General features: G+C 40.6%; 1 protein-coding gene across 2 annotated transcripts in view; it reads left to right on the forward strand.

The window, feature by feature from the left end:
• The window catches only part of TRIO (trio Rho guanine nucleotide exchange factor), a 249,121-nt gene extending 240,835 nt beyond the window's left edge, over positions 1-8,286 (forward strand). For both annotated transcript variants that reach the window (XM_083821946.1, XM_083821947.1), the window contains exons 52-57: positions 226-388; positions 3,020-3,141; positions 3,292-3,370; positions 4,038-4,238; positions 4,965-5,103; positions 5,852-8,286. In XM_083821946.1, the coding sequence (XP_083678072.1) occupies positions 226-388; positions 3,020-3,141; positions 3,292-3,370; positions 4,038-4,238; positions 4,965-5,103; positions 5,852-6,394 (1,247 nt within the window). In that variant the 3' untranslated portion in view covers positions 6,395-8,286. The remainder of the gene's footprint in view (positions 1-225; positions 389-3,019; positions 3,142-3,291; positions 3,371-4,037; positions 4,239-4,964; positions 5,104-5,851) is intronic.
• The last annotated feature ends 9,368 nt before the right edge of the window (positions 8,287-17,654 follow it).

Consider the following 17,654-nt stretch of genomic DNA (forward strand, 5'->3'; position numbering starts at 1 on the left):
AAATTTCAGGGTTATCCATAGCATTTCAGTAGTGTCATGTCCAAGTTCATGCAGAGAAAAAGTATTAGCTCTACAGAGCCCCAGCAAGTGCCCTAAACGTGGACATGGTCCAAGGGTAGAGGGATAGATAAACCCTGGAAATTGTAAGTACAACATACTTTGTCTAATAGAAAAGCGAATTGATGAACTTCAATTGACCTAATGCCATTAAAATTCTTCTTCCAGTTCCCCCAGAGTTTATAATACCATTGAGTGAGGTAACATGTGAGACAGGAGAGACCATCGTGCTTAGGTGTAAAGTCTGTGGTCGCCCCAAGGCTTCAGTTACTTGGAAAGGTCCTGATCATAACACACTGAGCAATGACGGTCATCACAGCATTTCGTACAGGTACAGTAATTTGTGTGGTATATCTCTTTGTCTTAAAAAGGAAAATTATTGTAAATTACCTCAGTGGCTTATTTGTTTTGATGTGTTTGGGTTATTGTCCTTAATTATATCCTCTTTTTCCTCCTAGCATTGAGCATCTAAAAAAATAAACAAAACTTAACTCATGATGATACTCTGATTCCACATAGAAAGATTCCACTGATAGCAATTCAGTACTCAACTTGCCGCTGTCACATAAATTTCCAGGAGTTAGTGGCGAGAGGATTCAAACCTGGTAAATCTTGAGGGATAAAACCCCAGTGTCAGAAGCCTACTTTAATCCTACAGGACTCATTAATATTTAGCTAACCCTTGTACTTGTGTTAAAGTTAGCTAATTAATTTCCCATCCCTGGGTCATAGTTAGTTTCCCCTCAGTAGTGCCAGCATAGCAGTTTCTGTTGGACAGTGCTGTTAACAGGATCACTGAGGTGATTTGTGATAAAAAGCAGACTTCTCTTCACCTGGAGGAAGGTGGTGCACTTCTAATCTGGATCCTGGATCACTTTTTCCTGCATCCAGGAAGAGCAAAACTCCAATGAAGGAACAGGAACTGCTGAAGCTATTGTATTTCATAGCCTTGGCGAAGGATAGCTTTTGGTTTTGAGACATAAAGATGGGATTGTCCTCAGACAGGAATACCTCAGTGTTTGGATTTTCTGGAAATGTTGTTTAATTCATCTGAGTATGGCTGGGGGTACCCCAATGTCATATTCAGTTGATTTTAAAAACAAGAAAATTCAGCTGTTATTTCTCATTAGCTACCGCATAAGACACCATGGTTCTGTCACACTGACACAGTGCTTGAACTAGAGCAGCATGCTGTGGCATTCCAGTTCTGTGACATGTCCCATTGCCAATCCTATCTTTTCATTAGTAGCATACATCATTTTAGGGGCAAATGACTGCTTTTGGAATGATCATGACAGTATTTTGCAAAGAAAAGCCTCTGGTTCGTATTAACATTGCAGTGCTACTGTCTTCATTGTCAAAGCATGGAAACAAATGTCTTTGGTTTTAGCTTTGCTGTGATAGAACTGAGCAGACTTAACTGGTAAATCAAACAGCTGAATAATAACAGATATTACTGCATTTTGGAACGTGAAACTACCTGTTAGAAAAGTTTTTTTCATTTATTTTTTCATTCATTTACTGAAAGTGTTATTTAGAGAGTCACTTCAGTGTGAAGAAATGTCATTTATGAATTATGTTCTCACTTCAGAATGAAGGGTTTTCTGTGAAACCTTTCCTCCTTAATAGCTATACTAGAGGCTGTATGATATAGCCCAATGCATATGCAAACTTGATAGCATGTTATGTTGTTCTTTATATCCGACTGTAGCTGCTTTTTCCTTTTCACCTGGTATAACTTTTGTTGTGGAGAGACAGGGACATTGTGGCAGCTGTGCTATTGTATCCAGGACCATTGTGAGACAAGAGTAAGAGCTAGATTCACTGGAATTATCTCACAGTGATCTGTTATTGTTCAAGAATTATAACCAGTTAATCATACTGGTTGTGGCTGACAGATTTTTGGAGATACTAGTAATGAAATGTTCTTTGAGCTGGGGGAGGAGAGTCATCTTCCTGTGTTCCTAAAATTTATATTGTTTTCCCCTGAAATTAAATGGCAGAATAAAGACAGAGGCAAACAGCTTTTGTTTTAGTTACTCAAATGACTTGGAGTAACTGGGGTAGATCCAAAGGCAAACAATAAGAACGATGGAAAATCTTGAAAATATGCCATGTTGTGAAAGAACAGCACAATGTTTTGAGCCTAGAGGTGAAAAGCATAGGCAAGATTTGCCAAGTGTTCACATTTGTAAGAGACTTATGCAAATAGAATTATTTACTGTTCCTGTCTATGGTAGATGGTATAAAAAGTACTAGACATGAATTGCACAGAGGAAGATTAAGGCAGACATTTGAAGACAAACCATCAAATAAAAAGGGCAGTTGAGCAACGAGAAAGCTTAAGGAAGAGTTTGTAGAATCTTTCTCCTGTCTTATATAGATTATTGCTGTCTCTTCTGGAGCTGAGGGAAAACTTCAAAAGACTTCCTGAGTTTACTCACACCCTCATACTCCCAGATTCTGAGGTCTCTGAAGTCACAGTGTGGTGTACCTTTTGTACTGAAGGTGGAGCCCACTCCTACAAGGGATGAATCCTCTGAAAGCGCAAACATTAAACCAGCTTCTGTATGACTCTAGGGAGTCAGGGATGGAAACTAACCTTTCAGAAAGGGTAATGATGGATGGTTGTCTTGATACTGCTTCTAATAATTTGCAAGAAATAGAGGGAGCAGGGGAAGCATTTGCTTTTTCAAACACAGAGGAACCTAGGATGCACTGAAACAGTGTCAGTGAGGATGCACTATTGTCTGCAGGATGTTCCATGATAATTTGTACACTCAAAATGCTTGGATTCTGCTAGACACTCCTGAAATGGCAGGAACAGGGTTAAAGTTGTCAATAGAGTACAGGGGCTGGACAATAAGAAATATTAGAATTATCACTATCACTTTGTCTAATTTTCATAGTTTAAGGTCTGTAAACTGAATACAATGTTCATGGATGCCATTGTGTTTCCCAGTGACTTAGGAGAGGCTTCACTGAAAATCATTGGCGTCACTGCAGAAGACGATGGTATCTATACGTGTATAGCTGCAAACGATATGGGTTCGGTTTCATCTTCTGCCAGTCTACGAGTTTTAGGTAGGCCTGTCTCTTTGCTCTTTTCTTTATGATTACATTCAAAGCACCTGTTACCCAATTCAATAACTACAACTGTTTAGTTCTAAGGAGGCTCTGACTGTATTAAATGTTGCCTTTACTATTCTTCTCTTTTTGTTTTTTCTTTTGTAGGTCCTGGAAGTGATGGAATCATGGTAATCTGGAAAGACAACTTTGATTCCCTCTACAGTGAAGTGGCTGAGCTTGGCAGGTGCGTTCTGTATGCTGATGTCAAAATATGAACGTCTCATTCAAAAAATTGAATTGTCTTTGTAGAATACTTGTATGATCCTAAAAGGACAGAATTATACAGAGCTAAATAAAAATGGGGAAGCCAAAATCTTACTTGCACTAGATGGCACTGCATAAGCAGAACATGCTTAGGTTGAATTGGTGTCATAGATTCATGGATGAGTGTTCAAGTATTTTGGAAAGCTACAGTTCTTTTTTTTTTCTTTTCATTTTTTAGTATGCCTTACTGAAGCTGCTTCTACAGTGAAGCACTCCAAAACTTTACTTAGGGTATGAAAATTAAAGCCACAAAAGATCTGAAAATGAGCAAAATATGAAATAGCTCATGCAGAACATACTTTTTTCTGGCTTATTGGATGGACTTTCGAAAAAGTTGGATACCACTGTGACTTGAGTTCTTTACAAATGTGATAAAACAGATCTCTATCTGCAGCTAATTATTTATACAGACATATTTTGTAGAAGATGCATGGACTTTTAAATCTTGTTTGTGGACAGAAACTATTCTACAAGGATATCTTATTAGAGATCTCAAATTGATTGGTATCTCCCAGAATCTTTGAAGATATAAGCATTTCCTTAGTGCAAGTTTCGGTTAATCCTTTCCTTTAAATATTGTATTCCAGGGGCAGATTTTCTGTCGTTAAGAAGTGTGACCAGAAGGGAACCAAGCGAGCAGTAGCCACTAAGTTTGTGAATAAGAAGTTGATGAAGCGAGACCAGGTTACCCATGAACTTGGAGTCATGCAGAATCTCCAGCATCCCCAGCTCATTGGCCTTCTTGATACCTTTGAGACCTCCACCAACTACATACTAGTATTAGAAATGTGTGTAAAATGCAGTCTATACAGCTGACTTTCCAGGGTGTTTATAGCGGTTTATGAATAAGAAACGTTAAGCTTTCAGGGAAGTTTGACAACACCTAAGCAAAATACTGCAGTTCTCTAATACTGTAACTAAAATGTCAAGTTTAATAATAAATTTGGGAGGAAACAAGTTGGCATATTAAACTGATATGTAGGTTATCTTAGTCTGTAATTCCAGAAGTGATTTTATGTCGAGCAATTGCAGAAGTGAATTAGGAATGTTGTGATCTGGTAGTTTGATGTCAGCTCTTCCCTTCGTATCCTAGTCTTCGGTCTTCTAGATTTTGAAGGCTACAGTAATTCCCATAGCCTAATGGCATGACACATCTGATCTTTCAGTCTAGATAACACACTGTATTTCTTCCTTTCTTTCCTTGCTTTCACCCTCTGCCCCCAGTCCAATGTTAGTTCACCTTATTTTAGATGTAGGTCAGCTGTAAATGACATAGAACATTGCCACCGGCAGGCAGGAAAGTGTATTATAGAGCAACTCAAGCCAGACATCAGAAACAGTGATGATTACTTCATGAAATTGTGGTTGTTAGGGGACACTTGCTATGAAGGTTTTTTTTAATATAACTTTAAAAACTGATTGTATGGTGTGGGCTTTTTTTTCTTTTAGTTCTTATATACAGTATTAGAATGTAAATGTTTTAATACTTGCATTAAAATGTAACCTTCAAATAGGGCTGACCAAGGTCGCCTTCTAGACTACGTCGTGCGATGGGGAAACCTCACTGAGGGGAAGATCAGACTCTACCTGGGAGAGATTCTGGAAGCTGTGCAGTATCTTCACAACTGCAGAATAGCACATTTGGACCTAAAGGTAAGGAGTGAATGGAATTTCCAGCACTGTGCGCAGTTCCAGGCGTAAAAACTTCCTTCTAGGAAACTGGCAGCTGTATGGGGGGGGGGGGGGGGGGGAGGGCAGGAAGGAACACTATCCCCAGATGCTTTAGATCACTCATAGCCATCAAAGCAGAAGCTTTGAATTCCCTATGCTTTCCTCTTAAAGCTTGCTGGCCATTTCCTTTGTGCTGGAAATAATTGCTGTCAAGCACGGTTGTTTTGTTTTCGTTTTTAATATATATTTATTTTATTTTTCCCAGTGAAACTTGCAGCAGAAGTTCAAATGCAAGGTTTTTGTTCTCTCTGTCATAAAGCAAATAGAGTAATTGTTTATCCACCCTCTATTTATAATTGCTGTACTTTAAGATTAAGTTGCCAAACACAGTTTTCTGTGAAATTTTGCAGAGCTGTTATTGCAAACACTTGCAGTCTTATCTGGCAGAGCTATATTTCCTGCAAAAGTTAAAATACCAGCAGCTAAAGCACATTAATGGCACACTTTAGTTAGCAAGAGAGTGCCTGCCAGTCAGTCTGGGGAAAGGACTGGTAGGACTGCCGAGGAGCTTTGCAAAGCTGCCTACAGCAGTGATCCTCATCATTTGTAGCTGTTTGTTACTTTCTTGAGCTAACAGCGCAGGCTAGGAAACAGTAATTTTGGAGCACCAAATGTGTGTTGGATTGACTTGAAAAAACACTTTTTTTTCTTTTGCTTTTATGTTTTCTAGCCTGAAAATATTTTGGTGGACCAGAGTTCCTCTAAGCCAACAATAAAACTGGCTGACTTTGGAGACGCGGTCCAGCTCAATACCACGTATTATATCCACCAGTTACTTGGAAACCCAGAGTTTGCAGCTCCTGAAATTATTCTTGGAAATCCTGTTTCCCTCACTTCAGATGTTTGGAGCATTGGAGTGCTCACATATGTCCTTCTTAGTGGCGTCTCTCCTTTCCTGGATGAAAGTGTAGAGGAAACTTGCCTGAATATTTGCCGCTTAGACTTTAGTTTCCCAGATGACTACTTCAAAGGAGTTAGCCAGAAGGCCAAAGATTTTGTATGCTTCCTGCTTCAGGATGATCCAGCTAAGCGTCCCTCGGCTGCACTGGCCCTCCAGGAGCAATGGCTGCAGCTGGGGAACAGCAAAAGTGCTGACAGCATTGACATATCCAGACTGACTTCGTTCATTGAGCGGCGAAAACACCAGAATGATGTTCGACCCATCCGTAGCATTAAAAACTTCTTACAGAGCAGGCTCTTGCCAAGAGTTTGACCTTGCTTGAAGTTCTCTCTCATTCTCTTTCACCTGCCAATCAGACTGGAGATAGACTCCTCCTGCCAATCAATCAGACTGGAGATAGACTCCTCCTGCCAATCAGCTGTTGACTTGAATTTTGAGGAAAGCAAACCCCGAGCCAACCAGCTGCTAGCGAATGTTCGTGTGCAAACGCATTCCAAGGGGACCACGCGAGGTGGCGCGTGGGACTTGCAATGCAGACTTCACTGGGGTGGAGGACGATAGCACTGTACTCTGCAAAAGCAGTCACGAGTGATACAGTAACAGTATTTTATTCAGGTTTCTGCAAAAAAATAGTTTTTTTAATAAACAAGAGTTGAATTTTGCAAGTGAACTTAACTACCGTTTTCAAGATTTATTCAAGGAAGAAATGCCTATGTTCAAAGCACTGGTGTTAAACAAAAATGAAATCACGCCTGGAGAAGACTCACCAAAATGGCTGCCCATTGATAAGGCTTCCATTTATAACATCTGGTTTTCACTTGGTCCTAGAGCTTTCCAGTTGCCTCGCCTGTATGTATCTCACGTAGCAGTGCACTGAGATCAGACTCTGCTTTTAAGTGCATCCAACCTCAAAGTTTTTGCATACAAATAGAATGAATCGTTTTGCTCTGATAAAATGTAGGCCTTACTTGTATATAGACTGTTACCTGCCTTCGGTCTGTAATTTTTTTCCCTCCTTATCCTTTTTTCCCCCCTCCTTCCTAAATGGTGGTATACCACTGTGCGGGTCTTCAGTTTGGGTCAGTGTTCGCTGTCCCTTTTGAAAAGGACGTCCGGTTGGTGCCCAGCTTGCCAACCCGATTGTCAAGCAGTATACAGCAGGATGAAATACTGTAAATGCACTCATTTGGGATTTTGTTTTATTTCATATCATGTGCAATGTTGTGGCTTTAACATTTTATGCAACTATTTATGAGGACCTCTGTTGTAACTGTAATAAATATATAGAAAAAGCACATACTTAGTACGGCGAGCTTTATGGTTTTGTTTGTGTGTTTGGGGTTTCTGGGTGGGCAGGGGAGGGTGTGCTGTACCACACTGTCATTATTAGTTTAAGATGAGGGTTAGCATAGAATTTAGTCAAGACTAGTCAGTTTTAAGGATTGTTTAAAAGAGAGAGAGAGAGAGAGATTCGTATCCCAAATCTCAAACCAGTTAAGAAATAGGGTGACACTTTTTAAAATTTATTATTATATTCAAAATGCCAAAGTATGACTTTCCCAAAATCAGTCTCAACACTTGCTACTTTTTAAGAATTTTCAAAACTGTTTACTTCTTTCTGTGAAATGAACAAATGACTTTTGTGCTCTTTGGTGAAGAATACATTCAAAAAGTAGTGGTCAGATGATGAGAGTCTGACACGTAATGTAATTGTCTTAGTAACTGTTTTTAAGGTTGAAGTAATATTAACGTGAGCTATTTAAGAAGACAGAGATGGTTTTCTGTGCATCACTGAGTTCATATGGGTGTGTTGTCATCTATGTTTGTGTGAAATGCCATGTTTAAAGAAACCAAGCCGACATCCCACAATAGTTAGATATATGGGTCTTAAGCCATAACCTAGCTTGGGTTAGTTTTGAGCTTTGCGGCTTCCACTGTATTCTATTTATTCCTTTTTTTTTTTTTGTAAAGTTGTACAGAAACTTTTTAAAACAACTGACTTCAAAACTGGATGTGTATTCGTACCAACCTCATATCATTATGTTTGTGTATTATTTTCCTTTATTGTTTTAGTTAAATTTTTGCTTTATTTTGCATGTATATTTCTTTGTACAGTGACGTTACATGTTTACACAGTATGACGTGATGTAAATACTTTATTTTGCCATCAGTTATTTTGAAAAAAATTAAACATATTTGACATATTTGTCTGATCTCTTGCTTTAAGGAGTTTGAAAGTAGGTTTGGTTATGTTTTAATTTGGCTCTGTATTGGGAAAAAAAAGAAAAGTACATTGTTTTATTGCCATAGAATTCATTTAAATTCGCAATGATGTATCTTTATTTCATGCCTTACAAAATAATATTTGCCTTTGCTCTAAGTGTTGAATGCTTTGTAGTGTCCTGATTGCTTTTATATAAAACATGCATAACTCTCTAACTGTGGAAATTCATTACAGTCTTTATTAGCTAGTAAATTCTGATCAGCGGAGTTTTCTTCCAGATGTTCCCAATTAAAGACCAAAGGATTATAATTTAGTTTAATATTAAACCAGGGAACAGATTTCCCACATCTTCATAATGAATCTGGAAGGCCTCAAAGGAAAAGTTTATTTCATCCATAAAGATTTGGGTTCTCTGTTCACATCCTATAAGGGATGAAGCAGAAAGGTTTTTCATTCGTTTTGTGTATTTAGCACTCTCCCTTTTCTGTTAACACATTTGCAACTTAAAGTCCAAGGTCAAGAAACAATACAGATTGTTTTTGCTTGTCACTGCATGGTATACATGACTTATTTGCGCTTTTTTTTCTGCTGTTATGTGTCAGTGATGAAACTGCTCCTTTATACCTCACAATTTACTATTGAGACAAAATTGAGAGAGACAATTTACATTGAGACAGAGAATATTTAGGGAAGATGTACTGCCAAGCATGAGCCGCTGGAAGCTTTTTCCATGGCAAGGAAATAGATGGCAGCATGTTCTGTAGGAGGGTTTGTATCACTGAGTTCTCTAAAATACTTCTTTCTTGACTGAAAATACACTAAGCAGGGGAGAAGTCACCCAGGTGGCGTACCCAAGAGAAGTAGCGTGCTTGTAGGTGTTTGCAGTAGCAGGGAAGCGTCCCCCTCGTGGCTGTGGAACTTGTAATCATTTGTGAACCAGAGTGCACTATTTCTGGCACCAGTGTGAGAGCCCCGTTACTTGGGAAAGCTAACACCTTTGAGCAAAGTGGGGTTTTGCACTAAACTTAACTCAGAAGTTGTTATGCTGATGGTAAGCAGAGAAGCTGGCTAAGAAGTACTTCTGTGGTGGGGGAAGCAGTCAGCACTGCCTTACCTATCACATACTTGTCTGTGCCAGTGAGGAATAGGATTACAGAGCCTGGCTTTTGTTTCACGTGAGTACAGATGTCATTTAGTATAAGATGTCCTCATTCTCAGGTGGGACTGTTGATCTTATAATGAATAGAAGAGAGGTAAGTGGCTGTCTCTCTCTAGATCCAACGGCCTGTTCAGGCCAGGGCACAACAGATCCTCCAGAATGGCACAGCAAAGGCACTTGGCTTCCTGCAAAGATTTCAGTACCTGTGCAAACCTGACTGGTGGTATTAGGTGCCTGAAAATATAATGGGATGTTCTTTACATGTAATATACTTCGTGATATTGTCAGAAGCATTAGAACCCTGCTGCTGAGGCAGTCAGGGTAGGACTCCATGTAAAAGACGGGCTGAGGAGTGAGAAATGAATGTAAGCAAGGACACAAACAAGGGCTGCTACAAGTTTAAGCCCCAGGGCTCCCAAAATCTTGAGAGAAACAAGGGGATATACTTGATCAGTGGGTGCAGGTAGTGAAGTGTATGAGGAGCTGTTATTCAGGGAAGTATTTGGACAGTCAATCTTTGCTACAAATACCTGTGTATTTGTGTTTTAGGGATTAATGCAAGGAGTGTTGTCATCTCTCATCCAGTCCAGAAGATGAGCTAAACTTTATATACCTTTCCCATTTGTGTATAGACTTAGTGTGTGTGCATGTGATTAATTTCTCTGCTATAGGGTTTCATTTGCACGTGGAGGTAGGTAAAAACAAACAAAAGCTGTTTCTGTATTTGTTTAAACCACCTCTAGACACTTTGGTGTCTTTGACAGAACCAGTGCTTTATCCCTAAGGCAAACAGCTTCTGAATATTTTGCTGCAATTGGATCCTGATGGAGGTTGCATTAGAGCACGCGTGTGTAGCAGCAGAGGGTGTACTTTCAGCGCTTCTTGCACATTTGCAACGGCCCAAGCAGCCAAGACAAGGGACTTTTTCTGGGCACCGTAGTGCAAGAGCGCGGTGATCTCTCATCTCTGTGGAGGAGCTGGTGCCCACTGTTCTGTCTCCTTCCTGGCAAGCCCACTCGCTTGCCCAGCACCTCAGGATTCCCGTGCCTGGCAGCCACCTCCGCATTTCTTGAAGAAATGCACCCGCTGGTCCTCTGCGCCGTGCTGTAACACTGAGCTTCAGTACAAGGATAAGATCTCCCATTTTGACGCCTGTGGGCCATGACCATCCACAGGAGCTAGGAGCCAGATGAGTAGGAATAGGAGAACGTGCTCCCCGCATGATGTCTTTTGTCCTCAAAACAGGAACGCTTCCCATCTTCCCTGGTTCACTTCCCTTAGCCTTACACAGAAAGCTTCAGCGCAACGAGCAGTAGGGGGAAAGCTGGAGTTACTGAGAGCAGCCTATTCTCCTGTTCTCCTAGTAGTGTGAGGAGAGCCAGCGCCCAGCCTGCTAATAATAAACTCTCATCAGCCAATTTCTGCCGTCCAATAAAAGAAGCCATTATGAACTCACTAGTATTAGAGAAAAGCACCGATTTTCTAGCTTTCCCCCCAGGTTATAGCGCAAAGTGATAAAACATGGTAGAAATGTCTGAAGTTAAAAAAAAACAAAACAAAAAAAAAAAACTTTGAGCTATCTTCGGGAAAGATACCATATTTTTATTTATCTAGTTGTCAAGAGCAGTAATCTGGAAAGCTGTTTTCTTAATGAGTTAATGTGCAGTCTCCTTTTGACTGCTGGAGGTACTTTTCATAGTTCCTAGCTCCAAATTGTATTGATGGGAGGAAGGGAAGCAAAGCTCACACAATACTTATGTGTATGCGTATACAGGTACATGAGTTACAGTTACAAAATGGCACTTTGTTCTCTATTTCTTTGCTGAAAATTCCAGATGTTCAACTTGCTTTGACTTCTTTTGAGGTGATACTTCTTAGCATATTAAACTTGAGATCTCGTCCCCAAGTTGAGTGGTAATTGTCAGTTTAGAGCCCATGATCACACATGTAAAGCTTGGATTCCCCCCTTTCAGCACATCCTGCATGAGCATTAACTTTCAGCCATTTTATTCCCCAGACTAAGCAGAGGTATTACCATTGGCTTAGGGTGAGATTGTTCTGACGGAACTCGAGGTCTGTTATATTAAACAAGTAGAAACTGACTGCTGTTGGCCTTCATTTTACTCTTCAGATAATCAACCTAGCTCCCCTGACATTTTCAAGAACTTGTTTAACAGGAGTCTATCCTGTCAAGAGTTTTCTTGCCAGCTCCTGGAGCCATTGGACCCATTTCCTCTCATTCAGTGGGAGGAAACTGTCCAAGCCCACCTTGGACTCCATTGCACTGAGAACTGAATCCAGGTAATCTCTCATTTTGGTAAGAGGGCCTGGAGCTGTGTGTTGTTCTTGCCAGGAGTTAATAAATTAATTTATCATTGTTTTCATTTCCCTGTAACACACTTCTATGTTCAAGTTGCTTCATAACTCTCACAAAACTTCAGCTTTGGTTTTTGTTCTGCAGAAAATCCAGCCGTTCAGGTCAATCTTCGTACATGGTGGTTGCTACAGCTAAACGATATAAGGATGTGACCCTGGGGAAGCTGTCTTACTGGCTACCTGGCAGTTTCACAGCCTGTAGCAAGATTGTCAAGTTAGATCTGTTCTCTTTGCTGAGACCGTTCTCCACTGCAATTCAAACAATAGCAATTTAAAATGTCCTTATGTTTGGATTCGCAATGTCATTTTAGCACATAATCACTACGCTGTTGCTTAGCTTCCATGTATGATGCTTCTGTTGCTGCTCAGTAAAAGCCTGAGTTACTCTGTGGATGTAGGAACGTGTTGCCTGGATTTACCACACAGTGTGAGGTGAGTATGCAAGCACTCACAGGAGAAAAGAGAATTGTCTATTCACTGGAGCTCCAGAGCATGTTCTACCTACGCAAGTTTGTTGCTATTTCTCCAGCTATCTCACTTCCAAAGGACTGTCAGATGTGATGAAACAAAGGGTACAGTCTCTGTGCTACTGAATGACATGGGCACATGTGGTCTACAATGTGCTGTAAGGAAGGGTGGCAACTGCAGCAGAGTGCACGCATGCTGCACTTACTGCAAGAAGATGGATGTATGTTGACTGCATACACAATCCCCTAGTAATTTATTCTTTTTTCTGAATTCAGGGCTTGCAAACTAACAAAATGATATCTGCCCTTCCTTGCTTTCCCCCTAAATAGAAATACAGCAATGAAGAGGGACATAGGGAACTATTTATATGACCAAAGAAAGGAAGCCTGGTTTCCTAGGGTTTTGCCTCAGAGTTTAATTATGTGGTAATTACTGAGAAAGAAATTGAAGCTTTTCCAACATCTGAGACACTCATAATGTAACCCATGATGCTGCTAATATTCTGAGTGAGTCACCGGTGTCAAAGAGGAGTTTGGTTTACCTGTTCCTTCTTCCACAAAGCCTCTGTCCTCCACCTGGCCACCTAAGTGCATTACCTTGTTCCACCTAATGCCTTGGAAAAGCCAGGGTGCTACATCCAATGAAGACAGCCGGCAATTTCAAAAATTTCAAATACTTAGGGAGGCCAGGACAGGTGGAGGCTGAGGAGAAATAAAATGAGAGAGCGAGAAGTGGAAGACAGCAGGCAAACACACAAAGGAATCGACTGCAGTGTCTCACTATGGTGCCAAGTTTAAAAACGCTTGCCTCCTTAGGAGTAGGAGTGGCCAACTCGGGGCTTTCTTTGATTGAGTCTGATCCCTGCCAACACATTGCAGTCTGACCGCTGGAAGAACGGGCCACCTACAGAAACCACGGCTTGCCTGCCTGCACACGTTCTGCTTTTTCACATGGAACTTTACAGCAAACGTCTAATTCATATTCTCTCTTTTCCTCTAAACTGATGTATCACTGTTTCCTGCCCCTTTGTGCTAGCTGTCTGACACGAGGCTGTGGCTGGCGTTACAGTGCGCTGCCATCAGCAGTTCAGCCGTGGGAGAAGCCATCGCAGCCAACTTCTGACGTCCTTGGAAGAGGACCGGAGAGCTGCTGATGAGGGAGGATGGCACCACCTGAAGATGTCAGAAAGACTGGCTTGGAAACGTGTTCAAATATACAAAATAGTAATCAAAACCTTTATTCAAAAAAGTATTTCCAGCAATTTCTGAGAAGCTAATGGTTCTAGTGGCGGCAAGATACAGCACACTGAGAATAGGTGGCATCCTTTCAAAATAATTCACAGTACAAGTTAAAAGTGTTCCCCCAGCAGTCTTTGCCTCTTGTCTTGGAAGCTAATATCCCAGAGAGACTGCGGAGATAAAGTTCAGGGAGGGGAAAATATCTTTATTTGGTATTTAATAAAGATATTATAAGTCTCTTTGAGTAAGAATGTTCTGGGATAGTTGGTACATGGCTGAACATGATTCCTTCTCAGCCTCCAGAGGATTTATGGATGGGTAGGGATGGCATTTGCCTGTGAAAGAGAACATCTGTTTCTGTTTGCATGATGTGACTTTTCCGGTTGTGGTGTGGTAGGGTAAGGAGTGCAAGTACTTGATTAAAGTTGAATCTTCCTCTTGGGTCCGTAATGTTTGGTTTGACAAATAATCAAGAAACATATTTTTCTCTGTTAATCAACTTCAAGAGTTGAGAGGGGTAACCTTTCACAAGGCCAAGACACCATCTGTCACTTTAAAAAAATAAGGAGGAAATGGTAAAGCTTTTTTCCATTAGTTCAGATGTGAACTCTTTCTGTACTGAAGTGCTTCACAGAAACTCTTTATCAGCTTTGTAAATCTATTCCTAGATAACCTATTTTTTCTAGTAATCTTGTTTTTATAGTTTTTCTTTTCTATCACACATCAGACCCTGTGTTAGGAAACAACCATTGTGATAAATCTATTGAGATGTGAAGTGACCTAAAAAAAAAAAAAAAAAAAGAGTATTACAATCACATGTGCATGCTGTGGAAGCCAGTGCCATGGAAGCTGCAGTCTATGTTCTGAAGTGTTTTTTTTAGAGCTATTATTGTCGTATGTAATGCAGGGTTTTATTTTCCATGGCTAATTTTGCTCAATGTCAAACATTGACTTTTTGCCCATGTTAGGCAGAGAAGTATCAATTTCTACAATGTTATTTGAGCTTTTCCCTCTGTTATATTTTATAGGTGCAAGAGAAAAGTTTTCCAGTTGAATGCAGGGGTATTAGATGAGGGATATACCCTGGGTAAATGTTGGAGGTCATCTGCAGTAGAAAAGTGGGTTGTCTTAACTATAAGCAGCTCTTGTATTTCTCTATCATGCTGCAGCGTTGTCATGGGGCATCTGCCACCCTGCCTTATTGCAGCTACTTCTTGTGGTCACTGAGGCTTTTTCTTTTTAACATTCAAGAGTTTCTCCAGCCGCTGGACTTGAAAATTACGTTATTTTACTGTAAAGAAGTGTTGCATTGGAAGGCACTGTCTTTAGCAGGGGTTGCTGTTCTCAGCTTTCTACTGGAGGACACAATCAGTCCCCAGGGCTCTGTTGGTATCTCTCCGGGAAGCTCTGCTGGATCCGATCCCCCAAGATGTCTGTTTATATTTCTCCCCTTATAAGTTCTTCCTTTCTATACATAGGGGACCATAAGGGGACATCCCCATGTCCAAAGTACCCTGTCCTAGAAACAAAGTGCTCAGGTGCTGAGAGCAGTTATGTTGGGAGGAAAATATATGTGATCTGTATGATCTAGCATTTAAACAGGAAATCACTGTATAAAAATTCATGTGAACTACTGCTGTTTCCTTAAAGAATTTTTCAAGCACGTTGCATGACCTGGCCTCCTTTTGAGGAGAATGAGCAGGCATTAGGTCTTGTATCTGTCAGGGCAATGCGCATATCTCAGCTTCCTGTTTCTAGCAAGATAGCTGTCTTCACACTCTGGAGCTCCTGTATCAAAACTCAAAACCCTTCTAGACATTCACGACAGTGGTGTTTGCCTTAGCAAGGCTATCGCCGTAGTTAGATGATGGAGGTGGGAAGGTAGCAGAGGTCTCTGTGTTGCACGGTTAAACCCCAGACTGGTTTCTGACCAGGAAAATATGAGGTATGGCAACTGGCTGGAGTGTATTTGCCACTCTGTCAGCTACATTTAAGCTGCTTTTTTGAAATGTGTCAATTAATTCCAAGAACAAGTCAAATATGACGTTAGATTTGGAGGGGAGGAAAAAAAGCTTTCAAAGGCTATAGGTCTATGTACAGAGACACCAGCTGTTCAGCTCGCCAAATCTGCTGCCACCTGCAGCCTTATCATTGGCATTTTAGGCCTCCCACTAGTTTGACTATACAAATGTCTCAGCTCCTATTGAGTTGCTCATTTGCAGCCAACATATTGCCACTTAAAAGTAGTTGCTCGTTTCTGGCTCAGCAGAACTGCCTACTGAGCTTTGTAACAGCTCTCTGTATTTGTTTGTTGAGTATAAAGTATTTTACTACTGGGTGTAGCTCTTTCTGAAGTCTGTCTCCTGGAAATATTTTCACTGAAAGGAAGTATAAATACATTATATTTACCTTACCATGATGCCGTTTTAGTCATGCTGCTTGAGTCATGCTAGTACATTTTGTGCCAGAATAGTACTCGAAGGTCAGTGGAGTAGGGACTGCTCCCATGTTCACTTGAAAAAAACACAATAGTACAGGAGCACAAATAATGTTTTGCTAATTTCTTTTTTTTTTTTTTTTTCACTTGTAAAACACAATTGGTGGAAAAATAGCTTCACTATCAGAAGCTGGGGTTGTGCATTTGATACTTATGTTAGATCTAACTTAGAAAGAAAGAAGGACAGGAAAAAAAAAGAAAGAGAAGAAAGTGAAAGAAAGAAGAGAAAGGGAAAAAAAAGAGAAAGGGAAAAAGAAAGAAAAAAAGAGAAAGGCGGAGAGGAGAGCAAAGGAGAGGAGGAAGGAAATCCAGCACTGTTTTGCTTGTATGACCTGTAGAGGAGTGCTCCAAAGCATACTAGAATAGCTTAGAGTAGATGGAGAAGGAAGCAGAATATCATACAGAGCTTTTTGAAATAACCTGAAGGTGAGGTATTTGGGGAACACGAGACACATATTAGCAGAAGAGAGTCCAGGAGCTAGGCTGTTTAACATCTCAGAGCTGTGAAACTATATTTAACAGAAGCAATGGTTGTACATTCTGTTCCTCATTGGTTTCCTGCTGTCCCTCTAGTATGGCAGATTCCTTTCTTCGCAAAAATGGAAGTTTAGACGGTCTCCCTTTCATTTCTCCTCTCAGAAAATGTGTCATGCCTTTAAGCTGTTGTTGCTAAAGCAAGTTTATTAACATATATAGAAATTACTTAAGCTTTTCGAACAAAACTTGGGACATAAGGATCTAATTATGTGATAGTATAGTTGATAATCACTTTAAATGTAAAACGCCCCATAAAAATTGGGTAGCAGCTTTGAGTATCTGCAAGCTGTCAGCTTGAAGTGCCACTGAAAGTACCGTTATTCTGATGTAACATAAATCCAGGTTGTTCAGAGGATATCTTTTAATCTAGAAACAATACAGAGGAAATAAAGGCAGAATCCACGACACAGTTCTCCTGAGCTTAGGAGGGAGACTCCTGCTTTGCTCTTCAATGGCTACTCAAAATCCACACCTTCCTTCTGTAAATTGGCTGCAAGAGGAAGGTGCTGAACATCCCCTGCAAGCAGGGGGGTTCTGTTTTTATTTCCACTGACTGAAAAAGGAGATGAGAGTGCTGCTCGTCCACACAGCGGGTGCTGTATGCTCAGCTGAGGAGTCTCCATCACCATGGTATTTTCAGTATTTCTCAATGTTAATCTTCAAGCTTCACTTTTCAGATGGAGAAAGCTTCTTATTTCCTTTCCCCTTTTTTAACAGGTGGTAAAAGGATTTGCTGAAGATACGTATGATGCTGGCAAGTGCAAAAATAGAAATTCGTCCTCTGAACTCCTGCCTCGTATCCCACCCTGCGGGTGGTGACTCTGTTAGGAGATGGGGAGAAAAATGGCAAATAGAGCCAGGATGTTTATCTTTGCAATTCAGAATAAGCAAACTATCAGCCACACAAAGAGTCTTTCAGAAAGGGACGTCTTCTGTTACTGTTCCTATTAAAAGTCATTCAGGTCAATAAGCTGGGTTATGAAAGGAGGCATGTACATTCGCGAGCCCTTGTCTCTTGGTGACTTTTCCATCAGCACTGTTGCTCCTTTGTGCACAGGCTGCTGCTTTCTCTC

Source organism: Anser anser (genome assembly GCF_964211835.1).
Source record: "Anser anser genome assembly, chromosome: 2".
Lineage (NCBI taxonomy): Eukaryota > Metazoa > Chordata > Aves > Anseriformes > Anatidae > Anser > Anser anser.